At 37.7% G+C, this 21,755-nt stretch overlaps 1 protein-coding gene across 2 annotated transcripts in view; it reads right to left on the minus strand.

The window, feature by feature from the left end:
- LOC118799669 (fer-1-like protein 4) overlaps window positions 1-21,755 on the minus strand; it is a 60,507-nt gene that overhangs the window by 25,082 nt on the left and 13,670 nt on the right. For both annotated transcript variants that reach the window (XM_036559648.1, XM_036559649.1), the window contains exons 14-29: window positions 18,150-18,336; window positions 16,798-17,076; window positions 16,025-16,128; window positions 15,185-15,293; window positions 14,648-14,834; window positions 12,528-12,648; window positions 12,052-12,152; window positions 11,858-11,945; window positions 11,635-11,751; window positions 11,230-11,382; window positions 9,532-9,715; window positions 7,528-7,652; window positions 6,117-6,251; window positions 5,345-5,518; window positions 4,267-4,377; window positions 3,090-3,251 (exon numbers count right to left, since the gene is read on the minus strand). In XM_036559648.1, the coding sequence (XP_036415541.1) occupies window positions 3,090-3,251; window positions 4,267-4,377; window positions 5,345-5,518; window positions 6,117-6,251; window positions 7,528-7,652; window positions 9,532-9,715; window positions 11,230-11,382; window positions 11,635-11,751; window positions 11,858-11,945; window positions 12,052-12,152; window positions 12,528-12,648; window positions 14,648-14,834; window positions 15,185-15,293; window positions 16,025-16,128; window positions 16,798-17,076; window positions 18,150-18,336 (2,337 nt within the window). The remainder of the gene's footprint in view (window positions 1-3,089; window positions 3,252-4,266; window positions 4,378-5,344; window positions 5,519-6,116; window positions 6,252-7,527; window positions 7,653-9,531; window positions 9,716-11,229; window positions 11,383-11,634; window positions 11,752-11,857; window positions 11,946-12,051; window positions 12,153-12,527; window positions 12,649-14,647; window positions 14,835-15,184; window positions 15,294-16,024; window positions 16,129-16,797; window positions 17,077-18,149; window positions 18,337-21,755) is intronic.

The raw sequence follows: 21,755 nt of genomic DNA on the forward strand, positions 1-21,755 counted from the left end.
TACCGCGTTTTATTGGCATACCGAGTTTCATCAGTTAGATGTATTCAAGTACAACTTCAAGGAGTTTGAACTTCTCTGACTTTTGTCACATGAAGATACTTTTACTTCTTCTCAAGTATGAGTGTGAGCTCTATTTTAGTCATTAACATTTAATTCATTTATTGCTATTTTCATTCTGATGTGTTCATTTAGACTTTTGCTGCTTAGCTGTTGCTCACACATAAAAAAATAAAATTTAGCTTTTTATTTTAGACCAAAAGGATCCTAACTTTTACTCAACAAGGCTACTTTAAAGTTCATGAACAAAGCTTTAGCTTGAAATCTGCAGACAGTACTGTGATGAGCAGCTTTAATCCATTCTGAAGTTATGATAAAATAAATTCAGTAGTGATTTAGGCTAGTCTACACTTTGTTCTCTGTAGATTCTGCTGGTAGCCGAAGCTTGTTTATATTGTTTTGTCTGCTGAAGGCAGACACACGATGAACACAAATCTCCAGAACAACGTTATGCATCCACTGACAAGTCCATCAAGTCATGGGGAATAGGATTTCTTCTCAAGAACTCTTTTTGTACTTTAAAAACATCACAAGGCAGCTTTATGAAATATATGAAGTAGTAAATAAACAATAAAACAGCAAACTTAGTAGACAAAAGAATATGAGGCATTAGTGAAAAATCTTCTACTTTACTTAAATATGGCTCTTTACTACAATTTTACATCACAATTTCAATTTATTTGCTGAGTTCAATGTATTGGAAATAAATAAAACTTAAGATTGTGCTAGAACTTTTGCACAGGCCTCATTGCATCTTTCATTGGGTATTTTCAATATGTTAAATTCAGCAAATAAACTGTAATTGTGCATTAAATACAGAGGATGTGTACTTATTTTCAAAATCATGTTATTTTACAAGGAGCATGCCAAACTTTTGCATACAACTATATAAAACTACACTACAAGGATAAGAAATATAGGAATTTTGATTATATAACATCAAAGAAAGGGTCGCTGTGTCAGTAAAATATCTTCGAGACGGGACGTGTGCAACATAGCGTGGAAGCACTGTTTCTCAACAACTGAAAATTGGCGTGCAGACTGCAGGTCACCTAGCAACGAGGTTTCGCCTGTCTAGTAGCGAACGAAAAAGGAAAAGAGAAAGACGGACGAACATTTGGAGACAAATGGACTTATTCGCATTTATAAACAACGTAGTTGGTTTCCTGATACGTTAAATCTGCAACAAGAGACTGTCAAACACTAAAAAGTTGCGAAGATGAAGTCGCTTCTCTTTCTAATTTTCCGGTTCCACCTTAAATGGTGCTGCATTTACCTTCGGTGCCTCAGTCAGAATTTAAGGTGGAATGGAAAAGTTCAGCAAGAAGCTGGCGAATGAGAAACGACTTCTCAGCGACTCCTCGTAAAACAGCCGAAAGCTGAAAGACATTTTACAAGAAACTATTCAACTTTTGAGGGAAAAGTTTTCCTGGCGGAGATGGAAGAAAAGCGGCTATAGCTAAATCTTAAAGCAGAGCAGAGTAAGTCCGCGTTTTCGTTTATATTGTTTAGTCTATACTAGGACATTATCACACACTGAGACATACTGGACATTACATGTTGTGGCTCCCAAGGTGGTTTAATTTTTTTGAAAGGACAAAATGGCTCTTCTTATCATTTGGGTTGTGACTCCTGATCTAACCTGGCTTTTAATGCAGAGGCTGCTGGTCGGATTTCTCGCTCATCCGCTTGTGTTTTTGTTATGTGCCGCCACAGACTGTCCGGGCGCTGCACTTAACCACTTCCAAGTTCCGCCCTTTGCGTTCCGTCAACATTACGTTAAAAATGAAATATTTAGAAAAACGATATTTGACATTGAATGAATCGATTCAGAATCATCCACATCCGCATCGCAATGCATCTAAGAATCGATTTTTCCCACACCCCTAGTGGCAGTGATGCTAGTCTCAATTGCAACAAAATGTTTGGTTTAACTATTCTACTTTTGGAAATGCTCCTTTCTTATTTGGTAATGCCATCTTCCACACATTAATTAAGATTTTGCTCTACTCTTTTGTCTTCGGTTTGAGAAATGAGTAACAATTCACTCTTTCTAACAATGTCTTGGGTGACTGGACAAGTTCTCAGATTTGTGAATATTCTACGGCACATTGTAAAGTTTTTCAGAGTTGTCCTGGGCATAGCTACATTTGCCAGGCTATGAAGGACCAACTGGGAACAGCGCCACCCTAAGGCAGACCAGTGCTGCAGGTCTAGTTAGTTAAGAATGTCAAAGATGGAAGGTCGCAGTTTTGTGAATGAGGCATGATAAACAACGGCCTTTCCCTGAATTTGCATTTGAGCATCTGTTTTCCCCTAATGGAGAGCATAACGGGAATCCAAGAGGTTAATTAGGGGGTCCCAAATTCCCCAGGACCCCCTGTATTTCACACCTTGGATGCACCCATTGCTGACAAAGTCGTTACAATTGCACACACAGCTTGTAAAATCTTCACAGAAAAGAACTGCCAGTAGACTGAGACTCTGGATCGTATGCAATGTAAGTCATCGCTAGAGTGGTATAAAAGCCCCCAGCATTGGTCTGTGGAGCAATCCAGCTGCATTTTCTGGAGTGATGGAGACCAATTCAATACCTTTGGGATAAGTCAGAGTGGTGTTTGTGGTTCACAACTAATCATCCAACATCAGTACCTGACCTCACTAGAGCCAATGCAATCAAATGCTCACAGCAATGTGGACAAATTCTCTATTAATACCATTGATTTAGGAAGAAACATTGTATGAGCAAGCTTGTGGACACATAGTGTATGGTTTTAGTCTATACACAGTGTGTAAAAGTCAAAGTTTGTTTATATAGCGTTTTTACAACAGGTGTTGTCACAAAGCAGCTTTACAGAAAAATCTGGGTCCAAGGCCCAGTATCTGAATTTTGAACACTATTTAGTAGATTGTTCCATAATGTGGTGACTTGCATGTAAATGTATTTTCTCTGGAAACCTTTGGGAGTGCTGAGCTCTTCCTCCACATCATCACCAGTTCCTAGCTTGATGAATTAGTTAACAGAATCTTACCACATCGAAGTGTCTGACAATCTCACTGAAGTTCGGGTTCTGTTTGTAGTTCTCGATCTCCTCCGACTCGATCATCTGCCCTGCACACTCCATCCACACCTGAGGCTTCTCCACCTCGAACAGGTTCACGCGCTTCAGGTCACGTAGACCCCAGTACAGCACCTGCAGCATGGGGGCTCAGGTTAGATGCACTGCAGCAAAAACACTTAAGAAGAAAGAGGCTCAAGAGTGCAGGTACTTTAACACATCTGATTTTGTCAGTGCTTTGATTATGTGGACAACATGCACTAAGGAACATTGCTGGAATAGCAGATGAGGAACAGGATGTGTAGTCTTTATTAAACTGTGCCAAATATCCATACAATAACATTTTTTCAAAATATTTTTGCAACATAAAATGATATAAATGAAAGCAACACTCTGGCCAAAATAAAAAAAAATGGCCATCTGTTGTAAACATGCCTACTCGCTTCCTGGTGCTCTCTGAAGTGAGATGTTCAAATTTGAAGAATGTTCCCTTCTGATGATGAAGGTGGGAGGAACTTTTGAATAACTACAACTCCTTTTCTTTTTTCCAAACTGCCAATAGCAGAAGACAGCTAATACAACTGCTAGGAAGCCAAATATCTTTGTAATTGTTGTAAATGTTGTATCTCATAATTACAGAGGAGAGCCTTGAATTACTTGAATGACAGAAATGACTCTCAGATGAGGAGGATCGCCACTTAAAAGCAAAAGTTAGGAAGGTAATACCTGGCTGTCTAGCCAGAGCATTAAGCCACAGCAACAGCTGGATTTAAATTCCCTGTTTTGTGATGTCGCAAAAAACAAAGCATTTACATATATCCACATATATAGCCTACAGCAGGTGAGCTCCACCTATTCTCATTTTTGATTGAGGCTCAACACAGAGCAGCCAATCAGAACAGGTACGTAAAACACCACACTAAGTGAGCCTCAGGAAAAAAACAAAACATGAAAAATGTAGGATATGGGCCCTTTAATGGAATGGAATGTGACTGAAGATCATTTATTGAAGTTATCATGTTTGGTGTAAGCCAAGTAAGACATAAGATGAAAATGCAGTAACAGTAATATTATGAGTGGTGCTCAGAGACACTAAGCAGTGCTGAGTCTGGACCCAAGTCTATGTTTGTCCATGTTCTTGTTACTGTACCTCTATCCTGAATTTCTTCAGAACAGGCCGAACTCCCTCAGGGATGATATAACGATCCTCTGCCTCCAGGTACTCCGGCTCTCTGGGGTCCACATCTTGCGGCAGTGTTGGCTGGAGACATATACAAATTATCCACATTGTATATAGTGTGCATAAACAGGGGCTAGTAAAACACATATACATTAAAACATGACTGACAACACAATTTAGAGCGCAGCATTTTATGTGGTGTGGAATTAAAGGGTGTGTTCAGACGGCAAATGTATTGAATTTTCGAATTTACCACAAGGAAGCAGCACTCAAGTGACTGACAAAGCCATGAATACAAGCAGTAAACGTTGGCCAATTTCACATTACTTGACTCCTGACATCTCACCAGCCATGTCACTGGTCATATTGGTCATATTTCTATATGAATGTATTGATCACTTAATAAATTTACTAATTGCTACTGACCACCCAAATGTGAAAAACAGCTAGACGTGACAATTTTCAATCATACGAGTTAATGACATCATACAAATGTAGCCAAAAGGCATGGCTATAAATGACTGTAATACCTTTAATGTCTGAGTCAGTGTTTATGTTTTTGTGCTGTTCATGGCCATCATTCCCTGATATTTTATTTTATTTAAATGTGTCTGGCTTAAACAAACATATCAAATAAGCACATCTTGGATTTACTGACAAATTCAGATTTCTCTTAAAATCAACCTGAAATCAAAACTGACATTTTTTAACTTTTGAGCTCATGTCCCTGTTCATATTAAGCACAATTAATCATATCATTTTAAAGATCAAATTCTTGTGTAATCTTTCATTAAATATACTCCTGCCTACTTTTAAAACATCTTCTGCTTTCTGATTACATCAACATGCACCAGTAGGCGTGGAAAAACAAGAGTTAACCAATAATATCATGTTTCACCTCCACCTCCCACCAACTTTCATTCAGATATTTCATGTTGACTTTAAGTGAATTAATAATACTAAGCACTGTTCTGTCAGTGTCGTGCTTTTGATTATCTGAGCAATCTGGATTCTGTTTACATTAGCAGTCACAAAAAGAGTTTCTGACCTCTCCAAAGCTAGAATAATCCAGCTCGATTAACTCAAACGCAGCCAGCAGCTCTCCTGCTTTGCTCTTCCCTTTGCTGATATCAAAGAACTTCAGCATGGGCTTCTTATATGGTTCCTCCACGAATTTCAGCTCCGGCTCTGCAAATGCTCGACCCAGAGACTGCGGGCTCCCCTTGGTTACAATTCATAACACAACAATTAAAAACATGCCAAATCTGCTTTAAATAAGTGTTTACCTGTATTCAACTAAATGAATTAATTCCCCCCACTTTACCCACAATAGAAGTTAATCAACTAAAACATGTTTAGTGTCTGAAGTTTCTTGTTTAGCTTTGCACAGGAACAGTAATGGAAAGTTGTCTCGCACCAGTTAGCTTTACCATCTGCACAAATAAATCATCACAGTCTTTCCTCAAACCACATCTTAAATATATATACTTATAGATTTTCTGACATTGTATGACATACTGTGATCTATAAACATAGACAAAGGCACAGACAAAATTAAGGCTTTGAAATTACTGCTCGTATGGTTATTAGCTATGTGGTGTATTTTTGTCCATTTTTATAGGCAACACTATCATATACAGTGTCAGAAAATCACATAAGCAAGTGCGTACAAGATCATCAACAATTAAAAAATACCAAACTATTCCTTTAATGCTGTTACAAGCAGTGATGGGCAGTGTGTGTATATATGTATACAGGCAACTCCAGCGTTTGTGTGCTGTTGGTGATGTTTGTAAGTGTGATAGTACAGCAGAGCTCACTAGTTTGTTATAGTCATAGATGTTGATGATGATCACAGGGGGGTCATTCCTAAAGTCATCCTTACTGCCCTCCATGAGGATCTGTTCATATAGCAGCAACTCACACCAGGTGGGAGACAGTGTCTCCTCCATAACCTGCAACACACACATACACTTATATATATGTATACAGTACTGTGAAAATGTCATAGGCCACCCTTTATTTATTTATTTAAGTACAAGTAATATTTCAGCATCAGAAAAAAGGAAAAAATATATTGTCACTGTCCAATGAAAAACAAGTATCTCCAAAATAGTAAATAGTAACTTTACAGGAGAAGGCAAAAACCCTCTTACCTTTCAATGTAGGTCAATGTAAAAAGATTTTGTTCCAAGTGATTTTAGAGCATTTCTATTAGTCCATGCATCATGAAATTTTGACACAAACATATAGGACATAAAGTGTGTTGAAATTATGTAGAAAACAAAAAGATTTTTTTTCAGTATTTATTGATTCCACTCTTTGCCTTTATTACAGCTTTCAGTCTTGTCAGGAGACTTGCTTTCAGTTTTAAAGAAATCTGCAGGGATATTTTTCCACACCTCCAAAGCTTAGTCTTAGAAGTTAGTGACTTTTTTGCTTCTAACAATACAAGTAATCAAAAACATTCTATGATGTTGAGGTCTGGACACTGGAGTGGCCAGTCCATTGTTCTGGTCTTCTTTTTGTCTATTTCCTTTTCTCAGTAACAACTTCTTAACAGCTACACATCCTTTCAGACCCACAGCATTATCTTCTCTTAGTGGAAGCATGGACAGAAATACCTGTGAATTTTTTCAGATCTTAAGCAAGAGTGGAGCTTGATTTTTTCCTCCCTCTCAAAACTAAAAGCTTAAGTGCTGTTTATCTGATGGTGACAATTTTGGTGGTCTACCAGGTCTTGCACAGTTGTTGGTAGTTCCATTTTCTCTGCATCTTTTAATAATTTTTAACTCAGGTTTTGTAAACTCCCGTTTGGTCACTTATTTTCCTTTGACTTTTCTCTTCCTTGAATTTCTCCATTTTTATTAGTTTGCGTAAATAAAAGTGGCTTATCTTATAGCTGAAATATCTCCTGAAAAATTGATAACTAGTATGTAATGGCCATTTAGACAGGAAAATAAGTATATGAAGGGTGGTCACTGACGTTTACACAGTACTGTATATATTGTATACATTTTTAAAATGTATTATTATTATTATTATTATTATTATTATTATTGTTATTGAAAAAGCACATTCAAAGTTATTTACAGTATTCCCCCAAGATTTGAATACTCTACATCTCTTGTCTTTTTTGTAGATAACAAAAAAGTGAGCTTTTGTAGACACTATGAACTAAGCTTTATGCATGTATGTGTACATGAGTTGTGTAAAGCGAGTTGAACTCACCCGTGTAACTTGGCACTGAGTGGAGAACACAACCTTAGTGAAAGGGTCTGACAGGCCATTGTCATCAGCAGCGATGATGCCTCGCGCCTGGTAGATGTGAGCACGGAGCTGGAAATATCGACTGTCTGCAAAAAACAATGAACACAGCATAGCTGAGCATTATCACCATGACACAAAGTTAAATTAAATATGTTTCACACAAGCTCTATGGTAGTAAACCCCTTTAACTGCACGCTTATTGTTCAGTTATTCATCTTCTGGCTTAAAATGAAGAACATAACTATTCAGGATTCAAATTATTATGTAAGTTATGTACTAAAAGAGAAAAGAACTGATCTATTCAAGCTCCACCCACAAAGGCATTCTTTCATATCTACTGCTGTAAGTTTGAACAAGATTTCCAGATAACTTGTTAAAATTTCATTCAGCCTAATGAGAAATTGGCATACAAGTCAGTTTTTTGTCAAATGACCTATCTTTAGAAAGCATTATGTATTTTGAGTGATATTTATTTTGTATGCATGTGAAAGGGGACCATGTTACAATAGATATGTTTTTTTTGTTTTGTTTTATTTTAGGCTAGTTCAGCTAACATTAGCATGGTGGCATATTTGTTGTCTTTCAAAACCTGCCTTGCTTCGATTAGCTACAGCAACACAGTCCAGCTCAGTTGTGTAGCACGTAACACTTAAACTTAACACTTTTTGTGGCTCTGAACTCCAACCTATTTAATTCATGAGGGTGAATGGAACTTTTACCAGTGTTCTGTAATTACTGTCTAACCTTGTATCAGTTTCTACCAAAAAATCCTTTGTGGACAGAGCATGTCCAGGTCAACAGAATCTGAATTTGCCCACAGTTCCTGGAAAGGCATTCCAGCTTAAAACTAGCATTTAATGTTGTATCTCATATTTAGTATCCTGGACCAGGTTGCACTGGTTTTGTGTACTTAAGTTTGTATGTAGTCTTAACAAAGACCTTAGTTAACACTAGTTATTTTCAAATTAAGCATTTACTAATTTGGTGACACTACAAATCTGTATATCTTAACTAGTAACTACCTGCGACGGCAGCGTGCTCTGAATTTTTGCATTCTTTGGAAAGATATCCAGTATAGCAGAGTGTGTACAAGTGTGTACAGAACATCTGTAACCACTGTCTGTGTATTCTTTAATATTCCCTTGTACTAACCGAATGTGCAGGTTTTTTAAACAATGGTTTCTGCCCATCTGACATGACAGGAGCATCAGTTTATACATTTCAGCAGCTACTGCATCTCACTGAGTTGGCTTTAAAACCAGGATGATGATTAGAGCTGTAAGTAAAATCACAGCATATAGTATTTAGTTTTTAGCTAAGTTAAAAAAACGTTTTGGTCGTTTTTATGCTTTCTGTGCAGGGGCATAGCCAGAACCTTTTTAATGGGGTAGCCAGGTTAGACCAAGCAATTTTACTGAAGTGGCAAACTAATCGGTTTGATAGAATTCTCTAACTTTGTATCCTTTTTGTTTTGGCATTTATCAATGTTTTCTCAGTACCATACACAGCATGCATTGTGCAATAACATTATACTACGAGAATCACATCACATTGATAAAGAAATCTACCGATATGAAGAAGAGGCTAATAAATACAAACATGATCCGCCACTTCCTAGCAGAAACATTAGTTATTTGGCTTCCTTCTGCATTATTCAGCTACAGGCAAAGTGCCTGTAGTTTTTCAAAAGTTCCTCCCATCTTTAAAATACATAATCAGAAGTGGTTTTTCCATATCTTTAAACCAGAAAATCTCAGTCTAATTACTATTGTGGCACGACTGTAAGAGGTGAGTAAGCTACAACAGAAATGGTGGTTAGGTTTTTGACTTTGGCTAGGTGTCCCTTTAACAAATGAGACAATCTTTGATGAGGAAGCAATGTTAGTACTACCATTATTAAGAGAGTAAGGAAATGTATGCTTTTTTAAAAATGTATTTATTAACTGAATTATCTCACATACTTACCCTCCACTGCTAATTTGGTGGGGGGCATATTTGGAGGTAGTGGGGTACCAAAAGTTGCCCCCTCATATATGGGCCTGAACTCTGCAGGGAGACTCGTGACACAGTTCTTTGAGTACTTGGTGATGCCAAGCCACATGTAGACTTCCAACTTGGCAAAGATCTCTCCCAGCGGCCCTCCAGGAGTCTAGAGAAAGATGTTGAAAACTCACTTGTTTACACTGAAATGATGTTGTTGATGTTTTTAAGCTCTTCTCAAAGATTAAGGTTTTGAGACGGTGTGAGACGGATATTACTTGCTGTGTGCTAAACATCAGGATGGAATAATTCACCTCAGTGGACTGAAACTTAGTCTCAAATTCCAGGCAGTATATTATGGTCTGGATGTATACAGCCACTGCACCTTTATCTACTCTTTCTTCATGTGGAATGTCTCACATACAGCAATCTACTCTATATGTCCAAAAGTTTGTAGACCCCTCATCTAACATTTATACTGAAATCAGGGGTATTACTAGAGAGTTAGTCCCCCTTTGCTGCAGTAACAGTCTCTACTCTTCTGGGAAGGCTTTACACTAGATGTTGGAAACTTGCTGTGAGGGTTTGACTGCATTAAGTCACAAGAGCATTAGTGAGGTCAGCTACAGATGTTGAATGATTAGTTCTGGATCACAAACACCACTCCAACTAGCTCCATCACTCTAGAGAACGCAGTTCCACTGCTTCTCAGTCTAGTGCTGGGGGGCTTTGTACCCCTCTAGCTGCCGCTTGGCATTGGACATTAGGCTCAAGAGAAGCTGCTCCAGAGTGTCTTATTCTGTTGGCATTCTTTTATACAGTTGTACAAAACTTTGCACACCCCTGGTCAAATGACATGACTTCATTTTCTAAGTGAAAATTAGTTACAACATAATTTCTATTTATGTGCTTTTATTTTACTGTCTTTCAACAGACTGGAAAAGATAAAATAAGAAATCAAAAATGTGCAAAAATGTGTGGCACAGGCCACATTTTATCTCCACCATAAGCCCCACCCCCATGCTAAATTCAGCACATAAAAGTTAGCGTGCATTAAGTGTGCCGAAGTGTAGAGGATGCATTAACTTATTTTCACTTAGAAAATCAACAAAACATCCAAAACGTCAAAAGATTTTGACCAGTAGCATCAAAACTTACTGCATACAACTGCACAAGCTGTGTGTGCACAATAGAACATCTGTGTCAGCAATGGGTGCATCTTAAAATAGCTGAATTCACTGATTAGAAGGGGTGTCTGGATACTTTTGGACATAGAGTGGATAAGTTCTCGTCTAACATCACGATTTGAATGCATGTAGCCTGCTATGAATTTGCCAAGTAGATTTTTCTACTACTGCTACTTACTATTACTACTTACTACTTTAACTACTTTGACTACTTTTTGCAACTATTGCTATCTAGTTAGGCTAATTTAACAACTGTTTGTTAGACAAACTTAAAGTTTCAGCCTTGAGACTCTAAAGGAAACTGTACATAAAGTATGTGCATATTACCTTGTGGAAGAGTTCAGGGTTCCATAATTTGTTTTATTTAAAATGTTAACTGATTCATTGTTGAATTTTACACAAACGAAAATTAATAAAAGTGAATAAATTCAACCATATTCTACTGGCACCGAAAGGCCCACATGCACATGCTTGAGGAACACTGCCCTAAAGGTACCTTCATGTAGATGGTGCTGATTTTGCTGCAGTCTTTGCCCTTCTCTTCTTCCACAAGGGAGAAGAGGATAGAGTGTGCTGGAATTCGGGCATAGGCCACCCGTCTCCCTCCACTCATCATCCAAAGGAACACATCTGGCAGTGTGCTCTGGGGCTGCAGATACACAACACAAGCACACATTTGGTTTTATACCTTATCAGCAAATGAGGTTATGCATATGCATACGTATTAAACACATTGGCATTGTCACAACAAATTTAATACATATGCATGTGTATTTGTATTAAGTATATCGTATAGTTATATAGTATATAGTATATATAATCAAACATACAGACAAATAATAGGTAAAATATTAGCACTATAATATTAAGGCAGCAAAAGCACTGGTCACGGTAGTGTTACCTCTTTAGCAAGAAAGCGCAATCTCTTCAGAATGCGTCTAACATCAGCCAGCTTCTCTCTGACCGTCCTCCTGGTCACTCTTTTTCGCACCCTCAGAGCCTGCTTGGCCAGAATGATCTACACACAGGAACATCACAACTGAATGACAACAAAACAGAGTAAAACTGAAGAGTCGAGAGTGTTTCATTTGTTCAGAAAGGAGAAAAATGTGAATCCATCTCACTATATTTCTCTTAATGAAGGTCGTGCGATACTTGTCCAGGTTGTTTGGCCGAGCCTGTCGTTTCCTGTCCAAGCTCGCGCTGTACTGTCTGAGATCAAAAAGAAGAGGCCGTGTGTTATCTGTTGTGTACATTTTTGTACTAGTGATAAGTGATTCAGAGCAGTGACTGATTACGTCGTCCGAATGGAGCTTACTTGCATGTGGAAACGAACTCTAGCATGACTTCCATCAGGCGCTCCTTGGCATTACTTCTAGGTCTTTTCAGAAGCATCTCTACCTCATCAATTCCGTAATCCTGCAACAAAAATAACCCAAAATAACATTTTTACAAAAGAAGCATTGGATCTGAATGAGTAAATGTTACAGAAACATGAGTAGGTTTTATTACTCAGGACTTTAGTTTGCCTCAGGGTGTTTCATTAGATATTCTTGTATTTTTTTTTTTCTATTGCAAAAATGTTGAATTCTGTTAAATATGGTTCTAACTTGACTTTTTAACTTATTGAATATCTTTCTTATATAACCTAGAGTATAATACATTTCCAATTTCTATACACTTTCTTTGATTTATGTGTAGCACTTTGAGCTGCAGTTTATTTATGAAAAGTGCTATATAAAAAGTTAGGTATTATTATTATTACTACTACCAATTAAGCTGTAGTGTACTTGCCAGTCTGTCGGCCATTTTGGTGAGCCAGTTGCAGTTCTGGTAACGGAAGGTGTGATCCTCAAAGTAGTTCCACACATAGATGCAGGGTTTTTCACGAAGGAGATGAATACAGCTGAAGGACCTGCAGTAGTACAGGAGAATACGTAGAAATGCAATTTTAACCATTAAATCTTCATGTACTATTGCAATTATAAGAGACACAGAAATTCTAATGATTCAACAAAAATGGCCACAGATTATTTCTTATTTAGCTTTGGTGAGGTTGCATAACTGTGACAAAAAATATATATTAAGTTGGTGCACCACCAAAGTATAATCTATTTTATGGGAAACACTGCTGTGTGTTTATGGTCCACAAATTGTAACACTGCACGGATATTGTTGATGCAATGAAGGTATCAGAATGTTAAAATGTTAGAAGAATTTTGGATGTTAAAAAGTCATTCGGAGTGGTTTGATGTGAAATACTCCATTCTAAAGAAACTTACTGAGGCAGAAATATTCACAGTGGTGGTGTCAGGAAAAAGACGTCCAAAGAATTTAAAAGCCTCTAACAGTTATTTTATTTTTATTTTTAAAATTAATTTATGGTGGAGAGGTTTTTGAAGGGTGTTGTATGGCAAAATAGTCCCCCCAAAAAAGTTACTTTGGATTTACCACTATTTTACCATCGTCAACATTACATACAGAAACAGGCAGTGTAACTGTCAGTCTTCTACATAGAAGCAAACACTAAACCACAACACACCAAAGGTGGCACCATTGAGCTAAATACCCAACGATCACTCTCAGAACCTCAGTTTGTTGCTATGTGTTTTAGGTGTGGAACAGTCACTGATAATGAACTGTGCTCTGAATTGAGGTCAGTTGGGTGCTTCACAAGGCAGGATTTCTCAGTTAGCCAGAAAATTAAAGACAAAAATTAAGGCTGTCCAGAGTAAAATTTTGATTCTAATACTTTTATTCCAGACAAACATTTTTCCTAACCATGCCAAAACATTGTGTCAGCCACCCCACAGTAAAAATTCAGCATGCTTCATGCTTAATCGTCCCAAAAGTGTCCCTAAACAGATTTAATGTGGTTTATTATTTTATAGATGACAGGATGGCATTATTCTGGAGCCTTGCTAATTCGTTTATATCTGCATAATTTCATTATGTGGTGTTGGTGGCAGTATATGTGCTGCTTTGGGATTCATCACAACTCTGACTTTAAGGTTTGAGAGTAAAAGTGCGTACAAGGGGAAGAACAGCTCTTTCCAAATTCAGTTGCTACACTGATGCTGGACGGACTAAGAATTCAAAAGTTATTCAGTACATAAAAGGAATGTCCACCAAATCTTTAAAAATTTCTGCATAATGAAATCATTAGGATATAAACAATGTCATCCAGAGTGGTTTGATGTGAAATGCTCTGTTCTAGAGAAACTTTTCGAGTCAGAATTGTTCACAGCGATAGAAATGATAGAAATCAGATGTCTGAAGTTTTCAATGTCTCTAAAAGCTCTCTCATAGAAAGTCATTACACAAAATGGTTAAGAATACACTGCCTGGTGTCATTATTTTATAATAGTTTTGAGGTAATATTTTGGCTTAAAACACATACATTTTAAACTCCATTTGTGGCAGAGAAGTATATGTAGGGTGCTGTAAGGCAATATAGTCCCTAAAGAAAAAATATTTTTCCACTTTTTTACCACTGTTTTATCATTATCAACAGGACACATAGAACACACAGGACACGTGTAGGTTCACTGGTCATTTTGAATAATAAATAAGATGCCCATATTTGTGTTATAGACATTCCTATCAACCCCACTGGAAAGAAATATCAATCAGCAGGTTTCTCCACAATGAACCATTTCACATCAAACCTCTCAGAATGATTTTGTTTACAATCCAACCATTCTGAATTTTTGAAAAATCAGTTAATTTCCCCTTTTAAGTACTTTTCTGACAAACTTTTACTCTTTACTCGAGTACATTTCTAGGCTACTCTGCTACCACTAATCCAGTCCAATAGGAGGAGAGGTCAGGGATGTTCCTACTGAAATTATTTTATGCTTAAATATTCCAGTTTTACTGAGAAACTCTGCTTTGTTAAATGACGGGTTAGTTACCCATCGTATTCAGTGGGCTGAGCTCTCCTGGCTGCGGTAACAGATTTGTCCTGGGCTCCCGGGACAGGTTCCTCTTTCTCCAGCTCATCCTCGGACTCTAGCAGCGCCTGCCTGTCCTCCGCAAGGTCCTCACGACTGCCACTCTTCTTTGACTTCACCACCACATCGGCCGTTTTACCATAGTTGCCTGGAAGAGTGTAAGAGAGTAAAGCTAGAGAACATAACAGACCAATAGAGCAAATGCCACTTTAAACAAACTAGAAAAAGTTATATACACATTTAAACTTACATAGTTTATATGTCTGTAGCATTAAGTGTATAATCCCTGTTTTCTTTTCTTGTTCCTTTTCTATTATTTCTTATTAGTTTCTGTTTTTAATCACACCAAAGGTCAGTAATGTCAACTGCTGTTAGAACTTTTTCATAGTTAAAAAATTAATAATAAATCATAGTGGCTGAACATGTTAACATTCTTACAAAAATTTATGAGTTTGTTTGTACATTTGTGTTTTAGACATTGGAATATTTCAGTCATACCAATAGACAGCTCAAAGGTGACATTTCTAGAGCCAATAGACGGATCTATCATAGTCACTTCGAAGAATGATGCAAACAGCAAGAATTCCTCTTTCTCCCCTGCAAAATTCTGCAAAATATAACCATCAGCGCTTACCATCAGTAGGAGACATGTGTAAATAAAAAAAGATTTATGATTAAGCAGTGATTTTACCCTAAGTAAGATGTGCTGTTGGTAGGGCCCGATGTAATCTGTTTTATTATTATTATTTTTTGCGGGATATCTGCTATATTTATACATCTGAAGGCACCAAAAGCTTTGCAGTCCTATTTTTTTCAATTTCTATTAGGTTTTCCCATAGCGCACACACTTAAAAATGAAGGTTCTTCATGGGTTCTTTAGCAAAGAAAATGGTTCTATATAGATCTGTGAACTCTCAAAGAACCCTCTGCATGAATAAAGGGTTTTTTGCATGGTGATATAGTTCTTCAGATTGATGGAGAATGGGCTGTAAATGGTTCTATGCTCTATATATTGTGTCAAGCTTGACATCATAAAAATAGAAGAACGCTTTTTCGTGCTATTTGGAACCCTTTTCAAAAAGGTTCTATATAGAACCATCTACAGCACATTCTCCATCAATCTGAAGAGACCCTTTCAACATACAAAGAATGCTTTAATCAGGCAAAGGGTTATTTGAGTGTTCATGGTTCTATATAGAACCATTTGTTTTACTAAAGAACCCTTGAAGAACCATCTTTTTTAAGAGTGTATATAAAAGGAATAGAACAGTTTTGGCCGTTTATATTCAACATACAAACAGTATTTTACAATCAGATTTTAGAACTGTAGCTATGTACCTCTGGAAGTGGATGGATCTCCTCTACTTCCACAGTTACAGCTTCAGGAACCTCGGAGGCCGAGTCTTCAGGTTCCTCAGCAGGGCCACTGTGACCCTGAGCACCTGAGAAAAATCATTACATATCACCAATGATCACATATTCGACAAGCAAACAAGAGACAGAATTTCAACTACAATTGCATATATAATATATAGTATAAAAATAATGGTTCCTAATCCATTCAGATCCCAGGCTTATTCCATACTAAGGCATATTATTCAGTAACTACAGGGGCTTCAATGCAAACTGGCTGAGCTATTCTTGGTCAATAACATTCTTAACATTATTATTTATATTCCCATAATCTGGGATTTTATTAATGTATAATTATAATATAAAAACTGGTTTATAGAACTGAAAAAAAGTTTATTAAAAAAAATTTCTAAACATTAGAACAGTAAAGTAGAACCTCCATATATATATATATATATATATATATATATATATATATATATATATATATATATATATATTCTTCATATACATGTTCTTGATGTTTAAGAAAGGTTCTCATACAAAAACAGTTTTTTCAAGAACCATCAACTGAAAAGTTTTTAGGGAATCAAGAGTGATTTCTTTATCACTCCAAAGAACCCCTTTTGATACTGTCATTTTGAGAACTGTATTCAGTACTACTTTCAAACTAATGCAAAATTATGATCTTATGAGTGTGGAATTGAAGCGTGGGTCCACATAAACACCCTTATAGTTTAAAGTTTGTTTTTTTTTACCATCAGTGTCCTTCGTCTTCTTTTCCTTGGATTTCTTGCTCTTACGTTTGAATGTCAGTTTGCTGAGCGGACTCTTAATGTTAACGATGGATTTGCTCTCCACCACCACAGCAGCAGGGGAGGAATAAACTTCCACAGACAGGGCCAGCAGCACACGGCCTCTGTAGAATATCCCATCACTCAGTCCTTCGTTCAGGTCCTGGTGGATATCCCGCAGAGTGGAGTTCTGAGGAGAGCCATACAGGTTCACCCAGGATGGACCAAATGTGGGGTTAAACCCTAAAACACCAAGTAAACCTGATTAGCAAAGGTACATGCCTCAGTCAATTTCAAGTTAGTTCAAGGCAGAGCTTCATCACTCCAACTCATCCTAAAGGTGTTCAGTGGAGCTTCATCACTCCACCTTATCTCAGAGGTGTTTAACACAGCTTTATCATTCCAACTCATCCTAAAGGTGTTCAACGGAGCTTCATCACTCCAACTCATCTTAAAAATGTTCAGTGAAGCTTCATCACTCCAACTCATCTCAAAAGTGTTCAATGGAGCTTCATCACTCCATTTCACCTTGAAGGTGTATTACTCAAACTTATTCTAAAAATGTTCAATAGGGCTTCACCACTTCATCTCATCCTAAAGGTTTTCCTTAGCGTTTCACCATTTTATCTCATCCTAAAGGGTTCCAATGGAGCTTCATCACACCACCTAATCCTGAAAGCATTCACTTGCTCTTCATCAGGCTGTCTCCAATTCAAGGGGTTCATGAACCTTCATTACTCCATTTCATCCTAAAAGTTTTCAATGGAGCTTCATCACTGCAACTCATTCTAAAGGTGTTCAGTTGAGCTTTTGGATGTTCCTCATCCTAAACAAGTTCAAAAAAGCTTTGTCACTCTATTGCATCCTAAAGATGTTCAGTTGAGTATCATCACTTCATCTCATCCTAAAGATGTTCAGCGGAGCTTCATCACTCCATCTCATGCTAAAGGTGTTCAACTGAGCTTAATCAGGAGAATGTTTCCTATGCTCCACAGCCCAATATATGGAGATTTATACTACTTTTTACACCATTTTAGACCAACACTCGAGCTGATGCTTTAGCATTTAGCACATGCTGACATTTGGCTCCAGAGCATCTCATCCCACTCTCAATGCTTTTCTAGGCCTATTACATGGTTGTGCTCATTTTTATCAACAGTTTTATCACCAATGAGAAGCTGAATCCACTAATTATAAGAGGTGTCTAGATATTTTTGGACATATAACTATGGATGTAAATTAAAAAAAATAATGTGTATTAATATGTACATATTAAATTTGCAGCATGGGTTGCAACAGTCCCTTTTAAAGCATACCATTTCTGTTGGGGTTGGATATTTGCTGGAGGTCCAGAAAGTGTGTAGCCACAGCTACATCTCCAATGTTGGAATCGTCAAGGATTTGGATTTTGATTCGTCGAGCGAGGGGAGGAAACTGCTCTATGAAGGAGATCTGCTCATTCCACTCTGGAGCATTAGTGTTGCTTTCCACTGACGTTTCTCCCTAAAAAAACAACCTTCAGTTAGAACATCGCCATCAATGATCTGAAAACCTTGTGTGGGGTGGAAACTGAAACTGACACCTGCGGCTTCTTCATGTTAAGATTAAATAGTGAATAAGAGGGTACAGTCCAAAGTTTTTCTATTTTACCTGTGGGTGGAGGGCTGGTTCCTTGACTTAGTGTTAGATAAGAAGTCTGAGTACATTACTTATTGTTTTGCACGTATTTGCTGTGAGCTTATGAGGAAAGACGTAGACAGTAGATCAAATATGTGCACCACAACCCATTTAACAAACAGTTCAAATACGTGCACCACAAACCATTTAGCAAACACCCTGCTGCCAAGGTGTGGGTGTGTGTTTGTGTGAGCTTACAGATTATGATGCCAGTGGACCCTGTGTGTGTATGCATGTGTATGAAAAGATGAAAATAATTATCCTGTCTGGGCTTCATATTAGAAGAGATGAAGCCAGTAAGTGAAAGACTTCAGATTCTGAGAATTTAACTATGCAAACACAGCACTCATTAATGCTCAAACCACAGGTAACAGACACAGGTAACACTAACGTCATACTGGACAGACGACTCACTGCTATCTCCTTGAAGCATTTTAAAAATAGAGTGAGAGGAAATAAGTATTCAGATACCTTTGGTTTTGTTATCTAATACACGCCCATGTGTGCATATATTCAGGTTTACACACATAATGTCTTTTGACTTTGTAAGTGTAAATGTGATCAAAAAGTATGTATTATTGAGGTTAAACAAATATATCATCATGATCATCATCATCATCATCTTAATCAGCTTAATCCAGACTAATGTCACGGTAGAGACTAGGATCGCAGTAAATGCTAAATCCCCCATGTTTAAGGGACACAAGAGGTCATGTACCCTGCCTAGGAGAGGGTTACCAGGACCTGCCCCTGGAGCCAGGCTAGGGGGTAGTGTTCCTCAGCTGGTGTCTGGGCAGCCCACAAAGCCTGGCCAGGTTCAGCCTGAAAAGGCAGTATGGGGGGGACCAAGTTCCAGCATGGGGAACTGGTGCAGTGCCATATAGGTGGTGGGAACAAATATATTTAAAAACAAAATTGACTCCAGGAACTCCATAGCGACAGTGAAGTACGAAGGTCAGAGCATGAGATGGGACTGCTTCCCTGCAAATGATACTGGGTCATTTCATGCCATGGCAGGAAACAGGATGTACCAAGAATTTAATCTCATCTGCCACAAAACTGAATCTGGGAAGAGGATGGACGTTTCAAGACAACTAACCCAAAGTTACAACCAAACTAATGCAAGGCTGGTTTCTGAAAAAGAAGGTGAAGGCGCTTGCATGGCCTTGCCTGTCTCCTGCCTTGAAGCCCTTTGAAAATTTATGGAGGATTTTGAAATTTTGCGTCCATCAGTGAGGTAGCCTCGTAACCTTGGATAATTGAGGACAGAGGAATAGTTCAGTTCTGGACTATTCCTCTCAACAAACTGTCTTTTTGTTTTTTATTCACATTAATAAGTACAATGTCAAAAGACATTATGTATGTAATTTTGAAGATGATGTATTTACTGGAAGTATAGTAAACAACAAGAACAAAGTGTCTGAATACTTGTTTCTCATTCACCTAAGTGACAATTTGTGAAAAATGTAATTTATACAGTTTTTCCCTGTCTCCAAATGTAGTTCATCAGCCAGTTTGGTGTCTGAAGTTAGCTTTTGTAGTTTTGCACCGGAGCTACTGGACTAACATAGGTGACAAGTAATGGAAGCACGGGTGGACAAGTAGAATGCTTACATACTCCAGGTGAAGTGTTACTTGCGTAAAAGTATTCTATCTATATTTCTACTTTAGTAAAAGTACAAAATCACTTGCTTGTACTTCAGTATCAAAAGTAAAAGTACCTTGGGTTATTGTAGATGCTGTGTTATATTATTTTGATGATTTAAGAGACTGGTCTAAATGCTGGTCTGAATGTTTTTCATGTCTGCAGCCACACAGCTCTTCTTACTAGACCTTTACGAAAGTAGTATTGTACAAGATCTATAATAACAAATATTTCTACTTCTGATAAATTCTCAAATAATTTCTCTTGTACTTTTTAGGTTGAAATATAGATAGAAAACTTAAACATTTACTCAAGAGTACTTCTACTTACACACAAGTACAGAAGTATTGTACTTTCTGTACCCCTGAATGCAAGCATATACTCCATCAATTAGCATTGTGCAAACTGTCAAAGGTCTAACAATTTCAAAACAGTTTGAACAAATAGGATTTGAAACTGTGTATCAAATTTTTAAACTGTATCAACACTGTCAATGATCAAAACTAGGCATCTATTTGCATCCTATCAGGGTACTTTAGATGGGGGAGAGGGCGGCTCTAATGACACGGACATGCCCACACTACTTAACTCGGACTATCAAACGATTAAAAGAATTAATTGTGATTAATCGCTTTTGTCTTACTTACACAAATTGGACACTGAAGAAAGATTTTTTCACTTAAAAAGCAGTGCCTTTTTTTAGGGGGCAGTCATGGGCTGGAGGTTAGGAAAACCAGCCTAGTGACTGGAAGGTTGCCAGTTCAATACCCGGAGCCGATAGTACATGACGTTCAGCAAAGCACTTAACCCCCAACTCTCCCCGTGTGCCGTGCAAATGTGCTCACTCCCCTCTAGTGTGTGTGCGACCATTAATGTGTATGTGGTGTTTCGCTGCAAGAATAGGTCAAAATGTGAAGGTGAAATTTCCCCGTTGTGGGACTAATAAGGGTCACATAACTTAATAGCTACAGTCTTATGCAAAAGTTTAAGTGTCCCCTGTCAAATGACATGCTTTGTTTATTTTTTAAGTGAAAACTTGCAAGTTCAGTCTGTGCCTTCAATGTATGGTGGTACTATAAGATGAGAGTGTGACTGAGGGAAGGGGGGAGAACTCTGAGAAATTGGGCTGGAGTTCTGGGAGGCTTTTGCTTGGAGCTAGAAGGCCGGATTCACTCTTTTGAATGGTGCTAGGATTGACAAATAGGACAGAGAAACAGGGAGAAGATGGGGTGGTAGTGGGGATCGCAAAAACGTCAGAAGCTAGATTTTTCAGTATTTATAGGGCTTTAGATTGGAAGGAGGAGGGATGCATGGTTCCCATCCAAGCATGGTTCCCAATCAAACTTCAGTATTCTATTTGCAGAAAAATGCCATATAAAAGTATGTTCCCTGAGGATGTGTAAACTTGTTTTCACTTAGAAAATCAACAAAACATGCATCTTGACTGAGGGAGTTCAAACTTTTGCATATGATTATATATTAGTGGATGACTAAATAAGCTTCATCAAAATGTACTGATTACGTTCAGTAATTCAACTTGAACCTGAATACAAAATCACATGAACACTGGATGAATATGAAAATGAGGTAAGTGTAGTTT

The sequence above is a fragment of the Colossoma macropomum genome, unplaced genomic scaffold (genome assembly GCF_904425465.1).
Source record: "Colossoma macropomum unplaced genomic scaffold, Colossoma_macropomum, whole genome shotgun sequence".
In the NCBI taxonomy this organism is placed as follows: domain Eukaryota; kingdom Metazoa; phylum Chordata; class Actinopteri; order Characiformes; family Serrasalmidae; genus Colossoma; species Colossoma macropomum.